Source organism: Falco cherrug, chromosome 5, assembly GCF_023634085.1.
Source record: "Falco cherrug isolate bFalChe1 chromosome 5, bFalChe1.pri, whole genome shotgun sequence".
Classification (NCBI taxonomy): Eukaryota; Metazoa; Chordata; class Aves; order Falconiformes; family Falconidae; genus Falco; species Falco cherrug.
This window is the reverse complement of record NC_073701.1, coordinates 73,833,628-73,849,306: the sequence shown is the minus strand read 5'-3', so window position 1 is coordinate 73,849,306 and position 15,679 is coordinate 73,833,628. Positions and strand designations below refer to the sequence as shown.

Genomic DNA, 15,679 nt, shown 5'->3' with positions numbered 1-15,679 from the left:
ATTATTTGCCCTCCTCCCTAACTACTTAATGAAATTCCCTTGGGCTGCAACAATTTCCATATCAAAGTGGGTGGTTCATGCATACATATAATGACTGGAGCTGAAGCAATCCTTTTAAAAGGAGAGGCATAAGGCCAAAGGCCATTTCCTACAATTAAATTAAAAGATTTAAAATCAAGTATCAAGTTGGATGAGGTGGGTTGCTGTGGTCATGGAGGTGTGCTCTATCAGAAAGACCATTAAGATTGTACCTCTCTTCTGCTTCTAGTGGTCTGGAAGCTCGAAAGTGTGGAGGCAATTCCTGGGAACAGGACCCCAGCAACACAGAGCAGTCAATAATCATCCAAATATATACACCACAGCCAAGCAACTCAGTCCTCACTGCAGCCTTTCAACCATCCTGCCCTGTGATTCCTTCTGCCTCTTGCCTGCCTTACTGTCCTAGAAGGACAGGGCCAAGAGCAAAGGACCGCTGCTAATGGCCTGGGGCCTCTAAGCACTGTTACAGTGCTATATGGAGCAGATTAGATACTCTTCAGTTGTTAACATTGTCTTTCACCCAAAGCCAAGGGAAGAGGGGAATGAACCCGGGGCTCTCGCTGTGCACATGTCTCAGTGCATGCTCCTGAGTGAGCTGGCACATATGAAGTTTTTCAGCTGATCCATGGTGTTCGTGTAAATGCTTTTCCTCCCTTCCAGCACCTGACTCTTCAGTCATCCCAGGAGGTGGCTTTGCTGAGGCTTATCTCACCTAGCGCTACTTTTCTTTACAATAGGCATTATACCAGCATATTACACCCTCTTTACAGCTAATGGACAAGAAGAGGCACTTGTGAATCATGATTCCTCTAAGCTTAAGGCTTGTGATGAGATATACCACAAATGACAAAGGCTTATTTCTACCCCTTTGACCAAGGAATGAAAGAAATAGCTCGTATGAATGCCTCCCCTGCTTGTATTTGTGTGTTTAGGGATGCCCAGCACCAAGAAGAAGCTTTTGGGTTTTATTTTGGAATTAATTTTTCAAGTTGCTATGTGTGCCATGGGTTCTAGCTTCAGGATAATCATCTTTTCAATATGTTGTATCTGACTTCGGATGCCTAAATCGAAACTCTTACCTGACGTAAATGACACTTCCTGGCCACAATAAGCCAAGCTTCATCTGCCCACATGTAGCACACCAGTTAGCTAAGCTCTTGGGAATTTTGAGGATTTCCACAGCAGATATTATTCTGATTACAAAGCATGAGCCTGTAGTTGTTCTCAGACTATGTGCAACCCCATTTAAACACATCCAGAGAAAGACTCCTCTGCTCCCTTTTGCTTTGCAGGCCATGAGTCTAATTCAAATGTCAATCCCTCCCTAATCAGAAGAGATTTTATTCCACTTTTTTCAACCAGCTTGAGGCTAGCTCCCTTATTGCATCTTGGGCAGGGGTACTTAAGTCTCTTTTGGTTGGCTTTGCATGGCAAAGAAAAGAAAGGGAAAAATAAATGTCACAAGACTTAATAACACAGTGCTCAGGATTGTCACCTGGCAGGGAAACCAACACTCTGCTCTCTCTGAGCATGGAGACCTCCCTATTGTACAGGTTGCACTGAAAATCTAGCCCAGAGCCTCCGTCTAATTCCCACTACATAGAACAGCCCAACATTGTGGCCTGAGATTTGCTCAAATTCTCTGACTCAAAAGGAAGGACTGACAGCAGCAAACCCCACATGAATGAATGAATGAGTTCTGCGTTCATGAGAAGTCCTTCTGCAATGATTTGAAACTTAGTCCTCCAGAAAGTGTGTTAATGTTTATTTGAAAGCCCTTTGACCTTATAGAGGTATTGTTTTTCTCAAGAGATAGGGCAATAAACAGCTGCATCAATATTTACCTTAACAGAAAAGTGTTTTCTCTGTATCAGTTCTCCTCTTTTTTGTGTTTTGTCCAGCACATGGGCTGAAAAAAAAATAAATTTTTTTTTTCTTCAGTTTTCAGATTAGAGGGAAAAAATAACTTCTTGCTATTCTGCAAACATGCAACCACATTCACGGCAGTGGCTGAGCTGTGATCAGCTTTCCTGTATTGCTGGAAGTTCCTGTGCAGTGAGTGGTAGGTGTGCTGCTTTTGCAGGATTTACAGCAGTCAGATAGCACATATCAGCAAAGGTCCAACTCATCTTCCTAAGACTAGTTATAAAATACCAGCAACTGTTGAGTCACGAGCAGAATATGAGGACTATATTGGTAGACTGCATGTTTATTTGCTATAACTTTTTTTTTTCAGCAGTTTAAACCTTCTTTTTTAACTTTGTGAAAAGGCCAGTATGCAATTAGGGGTCAGTAGTGATAAGAGAAGTTGAAAATATTGGAGATTAAATATCCTCTGAGACTTACATTTTCATTTCAGCTGTTGCTGTGCATGTGTAGCTGTCCACAGAACAGAGTGTGAGATCTGGGATGACACATTCATTTTGAATTGCACCCAATTTTCTGACCAGCCAAATGAAAATATAAATTCAGGCTGTGCTCAACCATCTCTGCAGCTCTCCTGTATTAATTACACCACATATTTCTTTGAGGCGGTGGACCCAAGTGAGTTACAAACAAACAAACAAAACCACAGAATCACCCTGCAAAGACAGCTAGGGAGACCAAGGGTCAAGATCTGTGGTGGCAAAGAAAATTAAACTGCACAACTGGTACAAATTCCTACATTAAGGAAGACAAAATGATTTTCAGAGATACAAAGCACCAGTACATTGCCAAGCAGCTGTACCCTATGGCAATGGAAGGGATTTTTAAAATTTACATTTTTACAAATTTCTATCCTTAAAATCAACTCAATATTTAGTCAATGGGGCACTGTTAATAGTTTCTGGTCCATGGCTGGACTGTAGATCTGACTAATTTTGCAGTTTTTAAGTGTGGAGGCACACTGTAAAACCAAGTTTTAAGTAGTCTCTGATCAACAGTAAGGAGAATATGAGCCATACGCAGGTTAACGTAACACACAAGTGTATCCTAGCACCAACTACCCAACTTCAAAGGCAACTTCAAGTCAGCAAATGGACCCTGACTGTCACAATCCATCCAACCGGCAATTAGCAGTGTTGGTATAGCTGGTGGACTAAACAGTACAGCTACAGGACAGCCAGGGTTGCAAAATCATGCATGCCTCCCTGTTTGGTTCAAGGCTGCACCTACCCCTGAAAAAATGAGGTTCTTCCTTCAAGAGAGAACCTCTAGTGAACACATTGTTTAGCTATATTAATTATTACTCTGTGTGAAGGAAATAATCCAGTTATTTGGGGATGTGAGTGGTTTGGGGTATGGAGGTGATGATGATGAGGCATAACGTTGTCACTCACAGTTATGACTGAGATTTGTCAAATTAAATCAACAGTGGGGTGCTTTTTAATTGCTCCTTTATTGTATAATGCCAGAATCTGTAGGGCATTATTTAATTCTGATTTTGGCTTGGATTTTTTCTTAATACTACTTAGCCCATTTTCTATGGTTATTTATTTATTTATTTTTAAACATATCTTCTGAATAATTTCTCTTTACTGTGTTTTTGCAATATCCTGACTCTGTATATGGTTACTATGGCCATAGTAACCTAAAATAAATAACACAGAAAATAAATGTTTCTCTCACTGACTTGGAATGAATTTATATAGAGAGGATATAGAGTGCCCATGATCAGGTGGTGAGAAAGATTTCAAATGCAGAAGACCTTGGACATAGGAAAAAGGAAGCTGAGCATGATTCTGAGAAAGCTGAATCCCAGAGGCCTTATTCAGCCCCAATTATCCAAGCTGAGTAACTAACATCAGTAGGAGTTTTCACTAGGAACCTGGCTTCAGGAACTGAGAAAGGGAGCACATTGGACAGGGCCGCAACTTAATATGTCTTCAAGGAAATACTTGCTGGATCTTTCCTAGGATCCAGGGATGGGAATTGCTAGATGATGCATGTGTTAGCCAAGGAGTTTACGACATTGCACAAGACTCAGGATACTTAGCATGAACTGCCTTGACTTGAGTTCTGGTTCTTTCATGAATTATATATTTCCTGCTCTTTTCCAGTAGCTAAATTTCAAGTTCAAGGTATGATGTGTCTTAAGGACTGTCTTGTTTAGTGAAACGCAGGTGTGCAGCATGCAGAAAGCATTACAGAAACTATTCTCCCATCTTACAGCAGAAAGAAGTCACTACCAAGCATTATTTGCAAATCAGAGCTTTCCTGGTCAGTGAACCAACCTTCGCAGTGCTGTGTCCTTCTTTGGGATGCTGCTAAGTCCCAAAGCTGTCTTGGTGCAACTTAGTGCTTTGTCCTGGTAAAAGGACTTGCCTAGATCCCATGGTTGCTTTGCAAAATTCTGGTGATAAAAATCAGCTGTGAACCGACTTAATCAACCAGTTAAATGGTGTTTATGACTGTTTCAGCTTTCTGAGACAGCACAATGTAGCTGGAGTGAACCAAAGGAGAAGCCCAGAGCTGCCAGTCTGAGGCAAAGGAAGGGGAACTGCACTGTCTCCTTTCTCTTCCCACACTGACAAGTAAGGCAAAATCCGATGTAAATGGGACCAGGGGGATGCAGCATCTGGCATGGCATGACACTGTCTGCCACACAGCTCTGCCTTCACAGCCAGTCAACAGCAGTTACTTCAGAGGTTTCCCTCAGAGTGAGATTTATTCTTGGCATCCAAACCTGAGTGCTCTCAGTGCAGGAAGACTTGTACCATTTCCAAGATTTCTGCTGGCTGACTTTACAGTTGGCTGGAGGATGCAGGGGAAGTTTCTGTTCAGCTTATATGGTTTTCGCCGTCGTGTCATTAGCTCCTTTCAAAATAACAGCTTGCCTTCTTGACAGGAACGAATAAACTGGCGAGGCGATTCTCTCTTTGTTAATCTCTAACTGGTCTCCAGCAACACTAGAAAATGAACCGTCTCTAACTCCATTTAGGGCTCCTTGGCCAGTGTGTACTGCACCACAACAGCCCTGACTAGCATGCTCCACAAGGCCAGGTGGTTACCAAATGGCAGCAAACTATCCCCACTTCTGGAGCTTGGATAATCCACCAGGCATGTTGTTCTTTGCTTTAACCATTTCCTGATAGCTCCAGACATCTCTAGGTGGAGGACACACCACAGGACAGATCCATACACAGGGCAAATCCATATATAGGTAAATATGATAAATCTTTCTAATCCTTAGAAAACTTGGAAAGGGAAGAAAACTTGTGAGCTCCTTTTGTCCCATATATCTGAAGGAGGCATCTGGATTTGTTGCTGTGCTAATAAAGATGATCTTTCTTTACTGTGGCAAAGGCCTTTAATCTTTCTCCCCAAAGGAACCTGTCTTAGGAATATTTTTTGTGCTTATTGTTTCAGATAGTTTGGACTAACTTTTTTTTGATTATCGATCTTTCTCAATTACAAAACAATTTCTCCTACAGGTAATTTAACTGAATGTATTTGTGACTGGCAATCTGATAAATAGATCTGTATAATATAATCTATCGATGTTTTTTCTCTCCATCCTTTATTTTATTTCAAGTTCCTCAAAGCAAAATCCTTGAGCTAGGGTACTGGTATTGCCAGGTATGAAACAAAGAATAGTCTGCACTATGAATATAGTGCTGAAAAAAACAGAGCAAAATATTACCCATATGTCTTTTGAGCATGAACATGCACATTCAACTAAGTAGTCTGGTTTTGATGTTTGTTCTTAAGCTCAAGGGCTTCAAACATCTTGGAAGAACCTCTTTATATTTTGTTTGTTTACTGACACTATGAGGCAGGCAAGCCTGATGAAGCAAATAATGTGCAGCATCTTTTATAATTATAATAGGTAATATATTTCAGAGTAGTGGAGTAAACAGGGCTTGTAATTAAAACAGCTAAATTAAAGTAACCCCTCTGGGACTACTAGCCTGAGTTCAGCTGAGGAAAGGAATGGGAATAAAGAAGAATCCATACAGAAGAGGAGGGGTAAAGCTTTTGAAAGAGGAAATGGTTGAATTTTAACAAAAATTAAGGGAGGCACAAAAGCTCTTGAAAGGCCCTACCAAATCCTCATTGTGAGCAGTGAAAGGACAGTAATCTTGGTGAGCTTTGACCTATTGGAAAATTGGAACTTCAAGGCTAAAAGAATCCTATTTTTCCATCATATAACAACATGCAGTAGCAAGTCGATGTTCACTCTGTTTATGTAAGGACCATGATATGTTGCATTGCTCTGTTCTTTTCTAGGGTCCTGTTCTTCTCTGTCATTTCAAGCAAAGTCTTAAAAATGCTGTAATTTTGTTTCCAAATATTGTATCACTTGCTGAAATGGTTTAGGCAGATATCATAGATAATACTGTATGTAAGACCATTTTTACTGGTGTCTTATTAAATGGAAGGCCTGAAATGATGATCTGGACGTCATGTCCTAAGATGTCAACTTGAAAAGAAGTATAAACTCTATGTCTCTTAGGGACCTTTGAAATGGAGACAGAGAGAGCAGATACTGGAAAAAGAACTACTGCAAAGAGCCAAGGAACAACAACTATCCAAAAGGGTTGTAAACCTAAGGTTAAGTAACCGTATTTTTCTTACCCATTTGTCAAGCTACATGTTGCTGTACAAGTTGCCCAGCTAGAAAACAGTCTTTCTTAGTGACTATTTCCTACGAACAACTATACTGACCAATTTTTAATTTGCTTGTTCTAAAATCCTTTGAAGAAAATTTAGGGCTTTTAAAAATGTTGGATATTTTGAAATCCTTGGCCTAAACTGTCCCAAATGTAGAGCTCAGCAAACATTCAGGTTCATTTATAAGGCTGGCATTTAAATCAGGAGTAATGAAGCTGATACAGTGCTAAGAATACATGAATGCTGTTTGCTTTGTAAAGCTGTATATAGAATCCAATAATGAGTCCTGGGATACAGGACAGTCTATCACTGTAAAGTAATTATTTGTTGACTGCTGAGCCAGCTGTGTTGAATTTGTGTCTTGGAGTGTTCAGAATGCCAAAGCATCTTTAAATCTCAGTATTTAGTTTAGATTAGACATGTTAAATGACAGCACATTTTTTATTTCTTACACAGTGCTAGTCTTCTGATGCTAAAAGGAAATTCTTATTGAGACAAATAGTGCAGAAGGTAAGTTAGAAAGGGGAGTGAATAGAGGAAGGGGCTTTTTTTGACCAATTACTTGTCTTTTAAAATGCTGTCAGAGATGGTAACTGCTCTACCCAGAAACTATTGATTGGGACCATGAGGTCTGATTCTGTCCATATTGAAACAGAAAAAGGACATACATTAATGTTAAAAGAAGCTAAACGGATCAGCAAATATGGCAGGGAAAGAAAAGCTCCTCTGTATGCAGGTAGTTGTACTGGAGCCTGCTGGTGAGTATCTGTGTGTATTTTTACTTGGGCTCATATCACATGGAGTCAATTCTCTCCAGACCACCTTGGGGTGCAGAAAAAGGCCTTAGCAAGCCAGCTGCAGCGCAAAGGATAAGTAAGTATGGATCCCCTGAAACCTAGTCCATTGCTTTAGACTAAAGCCACAATGCCTCAACCTGCTTTTATGGCCTGCTCCACAGAATTATATCTGCTGACTTAATTCTGGAGGCAACAATTAGTTCCAGAGGCAAAAATAATTCTGTAGCATTGGGAGCCACCCTGCTGTTAGCACTGCCTCATGAGCAGGCAATGTTTTCCACTGGTCTCCTCTGGGCTTCTGTGGCTGCATAGAGGAGGCTGTACTTGACAATGCCCCGTCCGGTAGGGATCCTGCATGGGCACATGCATCGCAAGACTGTGGGTTTTGCATCCTGCTTTTATTTGAAGGGAGACCTTAGAAAGGTCTTGTCACCAGAAGAGAGACCTTAGAAAAAGCAGTAGCTCCCAGATGGGGGAAAAAAAATATTTAAAATTCCAACAGACATTTGAAAGACAAATGAGAAAGCTCAGATCTTTGAAGATCTCACTTCTGATGTCCATAGAAGTCCCTGTCTTGTTTTGCCACTGCTCAGAGCTAAGGAATCAATGCAGTAAGTGTTGAAGCATGCTGCAGAAGGAAAAAAAGAGAAGGGGGAGAAGACCAGCAAAAGACAACTGAGCAGGGCATCAAGACAGAGGATCAAATCGGGGAAAGGTCTCTCTAACTGTAAAACTCTGCAAATGTCCAGCTTATTTGGAATCTAATCCAAACATTTCGTACAGCATGCAGGAGTGCTCAAAACCTCAGCTTCCAACCTAAACTGGCCTGAGTGCTGAGCAGATAACTATCCAGTATCAGCACATCTAGGAACCAGCCAGTACGGAAATCCTGGAGTGAAGTAATCTTATCCACTCACACCTCATAAAGCCTTGCAGGAACCTATCTATCTGGGAAATCAAAATCCAGGTTTAACGTTCCAGAACCTTGTTGGGAAGGCCGGTATTTGTGACATTTAAGTTTTAATTATTATCCCAAAGAACTGAGGAGCCCCTATGCTTTCTTGTTAAAACCCATCTGGAAAAACAGATGATAAGAAGAGCAGTAATAACACTGCTCAGATGATAGATGCAAGAAAAGCAGCATACTGTAGGTGTCAGGCAGGTTATTTTACTCCAAGTAGAAGCCAGGAAATTGGCGAGAGCTACGGCTCCCTGCGGTGCAGTCCCACCAGCCTGCCTCCCCTGCAGAGCTGCTTGGAGAATACCTCCAAGACCCAACTGAAAGACGAAGCTGAACAACACAAGTTGTTTCATCAGCAGGATTTCACAGAATGCACTTGGTTTTTTGTTTGTGGGTTGTTTTTTTGGGTTTGGTGTTTTTTTTTTAATTTATTATTATTTTTTTTCCTCAGTGTAATAAAAGCAGAAAGCATTTATACCATACTGCCCTTTTTTAGGCTGACATTTCTGATTGACTTTATACTTCTAGCAGAAAATAACTTTTTAGTTGTTTTTTTTTTTTGTTTGGTTGTTGTTTTTTTTTAAATCAATGTTAACCTGGTTATATGCAAGGCCTCTATATGGGATAATTTCTGACAGAATGAATCTCTGACTCCTCATGAATTCCTGGAATTCTCTATGACTGAGTGTTCAGCCCACAGCAATGCTCAGATGTGATCAGCTGCAATATCTGACACTCCCAAGTATTTTCTTGGACTTCTTTAAGAAAGTCTATGGGATTGCTTTTCAGATAATAAGAAAAAAAAAGTTCCTTATTTTTAAGACATTTATAAAGGAGAAAACAAAAAGTTTCTAAGCTGTTGCAACACACTTTATTTTGTCAGGCAAATAGTATTTCAGATATTCAATTAAATAGCACTATGTTAAACTACATTTTGTTCTTTCTTACACACTATATAATGCATATTCACTGTAATGACAGTTTCATCATGCTAGGAACTTATACACATACCTACACTTTTAAAACAAGATTTTCTTAATAAAACACACATATCTACAGTAACAACAATTGCAAAGAACACATTGTTAAGTCAAGATTTCAGCAAACTTTACAAACTACACAAAATAAAAATAGCCAAAAAAATATCAGTACACGGTGAAGTTCTTAGCAGTGAACATATCTTTACATTTGGTGAAGTTATGCCTAGAAGTCATTTTGCTTTTGAATTTTTTAAGGAATAAAATTATATACAGTATTTAGTAATCCTCAAAATAGGAAGTATTAAATAGCACAGACAATATTACAGTCTTAAGTTTTGGTGTTACCTACAGTAGAGGGGCTACTTTAAACAAATAAAAATTGCAGTTTGTCTATTCTGTACATTTAGGGCCAAATCCTCAGCTGGTATAAACCACAGTAGCTAAATGGACAGCAAGGAAGTTACATTAGTTTACATCAGCTGAGCATCTGCCTCCTGACTACTCTATACACAGGGGAAAGCTGCTAAAGCATGGAAACTTGGACCAGTTACGCACTGACAGAAGCTTATTATATATTTGCTGAAGTTTTCATGCAGCAGGAAAAATGTTAGTTTAAGTATAATCCCTTAAACAGTCGTACCATAATAATGGCATACGAAGCAGCTTTAAAAATATTATTTTATGATCATATGAAACTCTGAGCTATGCTGATTGTTTAACGGAATCCCTTATTGCCAATATTCTATTAGAAAACAGTGTAACAATAATTTCTGAGGCCTAATAGAGGCCTATTAAAATATAACTGCACCTAACCATTTAAAGGGTAAATTGTACCCTTAAATACCTATTAATCACTGTATTCCATCTGGAAGCAATTATGATCCTCACAATAGACATTAATATCACACTAACTCTGCAGCGAATCTTCTGGGGAAATAGGAAGAGCATGGCAGCATACAGAGTATATGCACTAATGTCATTCCAGGAGGTAGTTCTATTTTGTGGCACTCGATTTTTTTGGTTTGTCACTTACTTCAGAAGTCAGTCATCAGGAAAACAAAAAAATAGTTTGCTGCACTGAACGTCAGCTGGGAAAACAAAGAATAGAAAACAACCAACAATCTTATTTTCCTTTACACACCTCATTTTCCTTTTTTCTTCTCCAGAGCCTGCTTTGGCAGCTCTTGGGGACAGATCCAAGCTCACTGAAGTCAAACAGAAATTTTCCTGGTGGTTTCCATAAGCAGGACCTTAGATACCAGTGGCTACATGTTGCAGAAATAAGCATTTAGGCCTAAGGAAAGCACTTAACTAGATGGCAATATATGAGCAGACTGGCATTGCCATCCCCTTTGAAGCAAGCAGTAAGCACACAAATTTAATTCAAAGAGCTCCCACCAGCATCAAAGGGACTTGGAGACAGTGTTTAAATGGTTTGATCAATCACGGTCCATTTCCCAGCTATTCTGCATCAGGTGGTGATAGAGTGACATATCTAACAGATACCAGGTAAATACCTGAGCTACTTCCATCGCACCTGATCTTAACTCAGACTGGCACAAACCCAGTTCTCCTACGCCCTGTAGAGTTATTCCCAGAGTAGTCTAATAGAAGCGGAATCAAAATAAAGTCCAGATTTTCAACATAGAGTCATTAAAATGTTTAAAACTATGTTTTAAAATACAGTAACCATCTGTTACTGGCTGGAACTAATGAATTGTTAAAAATATTTTTTCTTATCTTCTCTGGGTTCAGAAATTATTTTCATTCCATTTGTTTCCTAGAAATTTACCTTTCGTTTTTTTTTAGCTTAACATAGCTCAGTTTTGAGCTGACCATTTGTTTATATTTTTGTATACTATCTTAAAATATCATAGAATAAACCACAATTTTTCTAAGGTACTCATACATTTTTAATCCCTGTCATCCATCTCCTTCAAACAGACTCAGTGGCTTCTGAACACTCTTACATAGTAAAATGATAAAGATATGTCCCTATTTTTTGGCATTAGTGCTGCTAAAAAAAAAAGGGTTTCCCAAGATGGCTTGATGCACATTTACCCAATTTTCATCTAAAAATACTTCATTAGATCTGACAGCTGCTTCTTAAACAAAAATATTTCTGTTTAAACATGCCTCTCAAGTTGTTAAACTTTTTGGTTTTTCACCCAAACCCATTTTTCAGTTTTATTTTTCCCTCGTTCTTTTTTTTTTTTTTCTTTTCTTTTCCTTATCTTTTCAGCAGAAAACTGAAAGTAAGAGGAAATTGTGAAAACATTGAAAAGAAAAAGGGTACAAAGACTGGAAAATAGAAATGGTTTAATTTAAAAATTCTAGTTAAAATATTTGCAACTTTGAAAAAACAGTTGAAAAAATAATGTTTAAAAATTTTTGAAGACACTCGTGTTTCCACATTGCAGACAAGCTCCAATTTAATCATGGAACAGCTTAAAGACAATCTATGTTTTTCGTTTCTGAGTAAACACTATACAGTATACACCCATTCTGTCCTTTGAAAAAAACTGGAGTGTAATTCTTTGAAAAATAGCTAAAATACCTAAGTCACTTAGGTGTTTTTCAAAATTGTATGTATAATGAACATTCTTATGTTAGCTTTGTGCCACTTCTATAGCTATGTAGTGTTATAGGACAACCTATTTTAATAAAAATCAATATGAGCAGAGATATTTTAAGTTACATTCCAGAACTCATTAATTTATTACAACTCATACTATGCACAATAATCAGTGTTTCTTCTGATAAAGTATAAATTTTTTTTCTTCTACTCATTCCTTCACTTGGCCTCTGAATGAATGAAACATTTCTACTATAATTTACTTGCTTCCTATCGGCATGCATTCACATGATTTGAACAATGAGTGAAAGCTGTAAACCCAATATTGAACAGTAAACAAGAAGAAACTCATGTTCTTAAATGCAGTGTAAGGAAATCTTAGTACCATCCTACTTTGAGCATACATCTTAACCTGGATTCTTTCACCACTGGTCTTGTACAGTTCCAGAGTTGCAAGATAATGCACTGATTTTGTAAAAATTTCTATTAAGCTGTAATTAAATACTGAGATGTGTAAAGGTGAATCTGGTTTAAGATGAATACCCACTTCTGCTTCTACTACAGAGCCCAACCTAGTGTCTGTAAGCACCTAGGAAAGAAAATGCTCTGAATGATTTTCTTAGGTTACACTGCATTTTATTGGGAGACATCTTTTCTGAGGCTTGTTTGATTTTCGTTTAATTATTTATCAGATTTGCCTAAATTTGTTCTCTATAGACAAATATAAGCCCCCTACAGTGAGGACAAAGTTATCTATCACTACCAAATAAAATTAAGATCCAGGTAATTGATTCCTTCTATTCCTACTTTTCCTGCTATTGATAAGGGCCTTTAGTTTGCTGTAGTCCCCTCTCATCTTCTGGGATTCTTCCCTCTGCTGACCTTGCTGTCTACTGTCTTTGCAGTATTGGTTAATCATCTGCATTTCTGAGTGGCTGAAAGCTCCCACAAAGTCCTTTGGGTGGAACTGCAGCGCTCGCACCGAGCTGGCCCAGGTCCAAGGTGACCACTTGTCAGTCATGAAGGCCACCATCTCTGAATCCAGCACTTTGAAATTGATCTTTGCTAAGGTCTGCTTGAAGCTGTTCTCTGTTGCAATGCAGTGGTAAAGCCCCTGGTCACTGTCTTGGACAGAGCGAATGAGGAGTCCTTGATCAGTAGCTATGATCCTCTCATTCAGCTTGACCTAAAATTAGGGTAAAAAGGCAGAAGGAACTATTTAGGGAATGTTATGGAACAATACAGTATTGGACCTGTTGATAAGTCTCACCCCAAACACCTCTTTCTTCCTTAAAGTTTCTTAAATGTACTATATTTTGCTTTATCATATCTCCCAGAGATCGCTGTTATTGCTACTGTTAGCAGAGAGCTTATCTCAAAGTAGGTAAGTATCACTAAAGAAAATTACTTTTAAAATTTGTTATGTTACAATATATTTGGCCAGGGTGAAGACATACGCAAACCTGGAGACTAGATGAAAGAAGAGTTTTCATAATGTTCAAATAGCAGAGCTGGAAATGAACTTGTATTTGCCAGGGTTACACCCCCAAGAGCGTCTCTTCCAGCATCAGAGGTTGCTGCTGAGGCTCAGTGGAAGAAAGGTGCAGAACTGGTGGTTAATCCTGCAGCGAACACAAGGTGGCTTCCAGTTAAATATTTTGACTTAGAGCAGGTTCCTGGGGCTAAGTTCCAAACTCTGATCTGCACTGTAGAGTCTATAGCCTGGTATAAAATTTTTCATCGCAGTGACCTCAGCTGGGAATTGGCTCATTGGTAACCATGAGCAACTTTTCTACTCTCTTATTTCCTTTCTGGTTTCAGACTCTGGACACTACCAGGAGATGGTCACATCACCTAAAGGAAGCGAATTACCACAGCTTCTTGGGTTATCATCCGATTATAAATTACTGTGCACATGCACGGTTTTTTTGCATGTCAGTTGTGAAGTAAAAATTTCTAATTTAACCCATTATGAAAGAATACCAGTGCTGGTATTTTTATGAATTATTTTTCTATTTTGCCACTGCACTTTGCATTATACTTGATTCCCTTGGGAGTTCACTTATTTTAATAATCTGTTATTGTAAACTTTTGTAGATATTACGGAGGTAAAACTTCCAGAAATCCGAGAGCATGAAATGTAATTAACCCTTTGATTGCTTTAATTTGTCTGTTGTTATTTAAAACTGCATTGATTCTAATACAGTTATTGAACATATGAACGAAAAAGGGAGATGTTCTGCTATAGCAAAGGGTTGAAGAATTGCACCCAGATTGCCAGGACATGGCTTGAGTCTTTGAAGAGTAAGTGAGAAAAACAGCATGAAAGACTCAGTGAAAGGCTTGCAAGTCCTCTCTGATTTTGGAAAATGCTCTGGTATGAGAATAACGCTTTTCTGTATTTATAATCTATCAACAGACACCATATTACTTAACAGTTCCTTTCGAAAGATGTTCCTCTTTATTCATATAGTAACTGCCTTGGATTTGAAATGGATTTTTTCCCCCTTTGATATTACTTAAGGACGGCACATTCCCCATAAACAATCATACCGTGTATTACAGTGCTGAAACTTGAGAGCCTTAGAGAGTGCAGTAATGGAAAATGTGATTGCACCATGGTGGGGAAACGCTTTTGTCAATACGTGTTCTTGGCCTGGACTACTTACTTGCTAAAGAAACCTTTCACATTTCTCCCACTTTTGTCTTTTTTCTCTTCAATAGCACTGAAAGGCTACTGCATGCTGACTTCTTCCTGAACTTTATACAGGTTATTGCTTTTATGCCTATTTCCTCAGATCAATAAGAACTCCTGATGCCGCAAACCTTCATTTAGCAATTAGTAAGGTGTGAAGGAAAAATTCATTAAATAGTTCCCTTACTTTAGGGGCTCACAAGAATTTTCTTGACAGCTGTTCTGGTCTGATAGAAATCACTGGGGATGAGGAGCAAAGTCCTAGCTATACTGAAGAGTCTGACATTATTTGTATGGGTAAAGTGCTGTTCACTGTCCTGCATCCACACAAATTCTCCAGCTTCACTCTAGCCAGGCAATATGATGAAAACACAAACGCTCCCTTGCCTTGATCTGGGGAGTGGATGAGATGCTGGCTGAGGTCCCTTCCAGAGCTCCAGCTCACATTACTCACCTCTTTCCTCCTGTCATTGTCTTTCTGTAGCAGCCATTTAATAGAAGCCTGTGGAGATTTGGGTGTGCATTCAAGAAATGTGGTGTTGTTTTTCACTCCATACTGAACTATTTCTGCAGCATTTCTGTATGCTAGAAAGAAAAAGAAAACAGATTAGGCTACTGTGAGTGGTGATTTGATATAGAAAGCAAGTAACTGCAATACAGGTAACATGAAGCATGTCTGATCCTGATATTGGCCAATAATAAATAATTTAGGGCACAACATTTTCAAAGAAATAAAGTGAAATGTGAAGAAGCACATCCAATTCCAAATACCAGTGTTTTCAATTCGACATGGTCTGTTCCGAGAAAGTAGGATATCTGTGGGCTGATAAGCTCTGATGATGGGATCACAGCTCAGGGATATTGTTCCCTGAAATGATCTTATTCTCTACTCTTACAAGAAAGCCTATCTAGAACAATCCAAAGGAAAATGAAGTATTTAACATATTTATTTCTTCACACTTCACCATTTACGAGTTGGGGGAATATGGTTGTAAGACTCAAAATACAGCAGCATGCCCTAAAGAAGGCTCCATCTAT

The 15,679-nt window shown here is 38.9% G+C and overlaps 1 protein-coding gene across 1 annotated transcript in view; it reads right to left on the bottom strand.

The window, feature by feature from the left end:
- Positions 1-9,239: 9,239 nt before the first annotated feature.
- SEMA3C (semaphorin 3C) overlaps positions 9,240-15,679 on the bottom strand; it is a 122,720-nt gene continuing 116,280 nt past the window's right edge. The window contains exons 17-18 of the mRNA XM_005443449.4: positions 15,096-15,226; positions 9,240-13,132 (exon numbers count right to left, since the gene is read on the bottom strand). Coding sequence (XP_005443506.1) covers positions 12,719-13,132; positions 15,096-15,226 — 545 coding nt within the window. The 3' untranslated portion in view covers positions 9,240-12,718. The remainder of the gene's footprint in view (positions 13,133-15,095; positions 15,227-15,679) is intronic.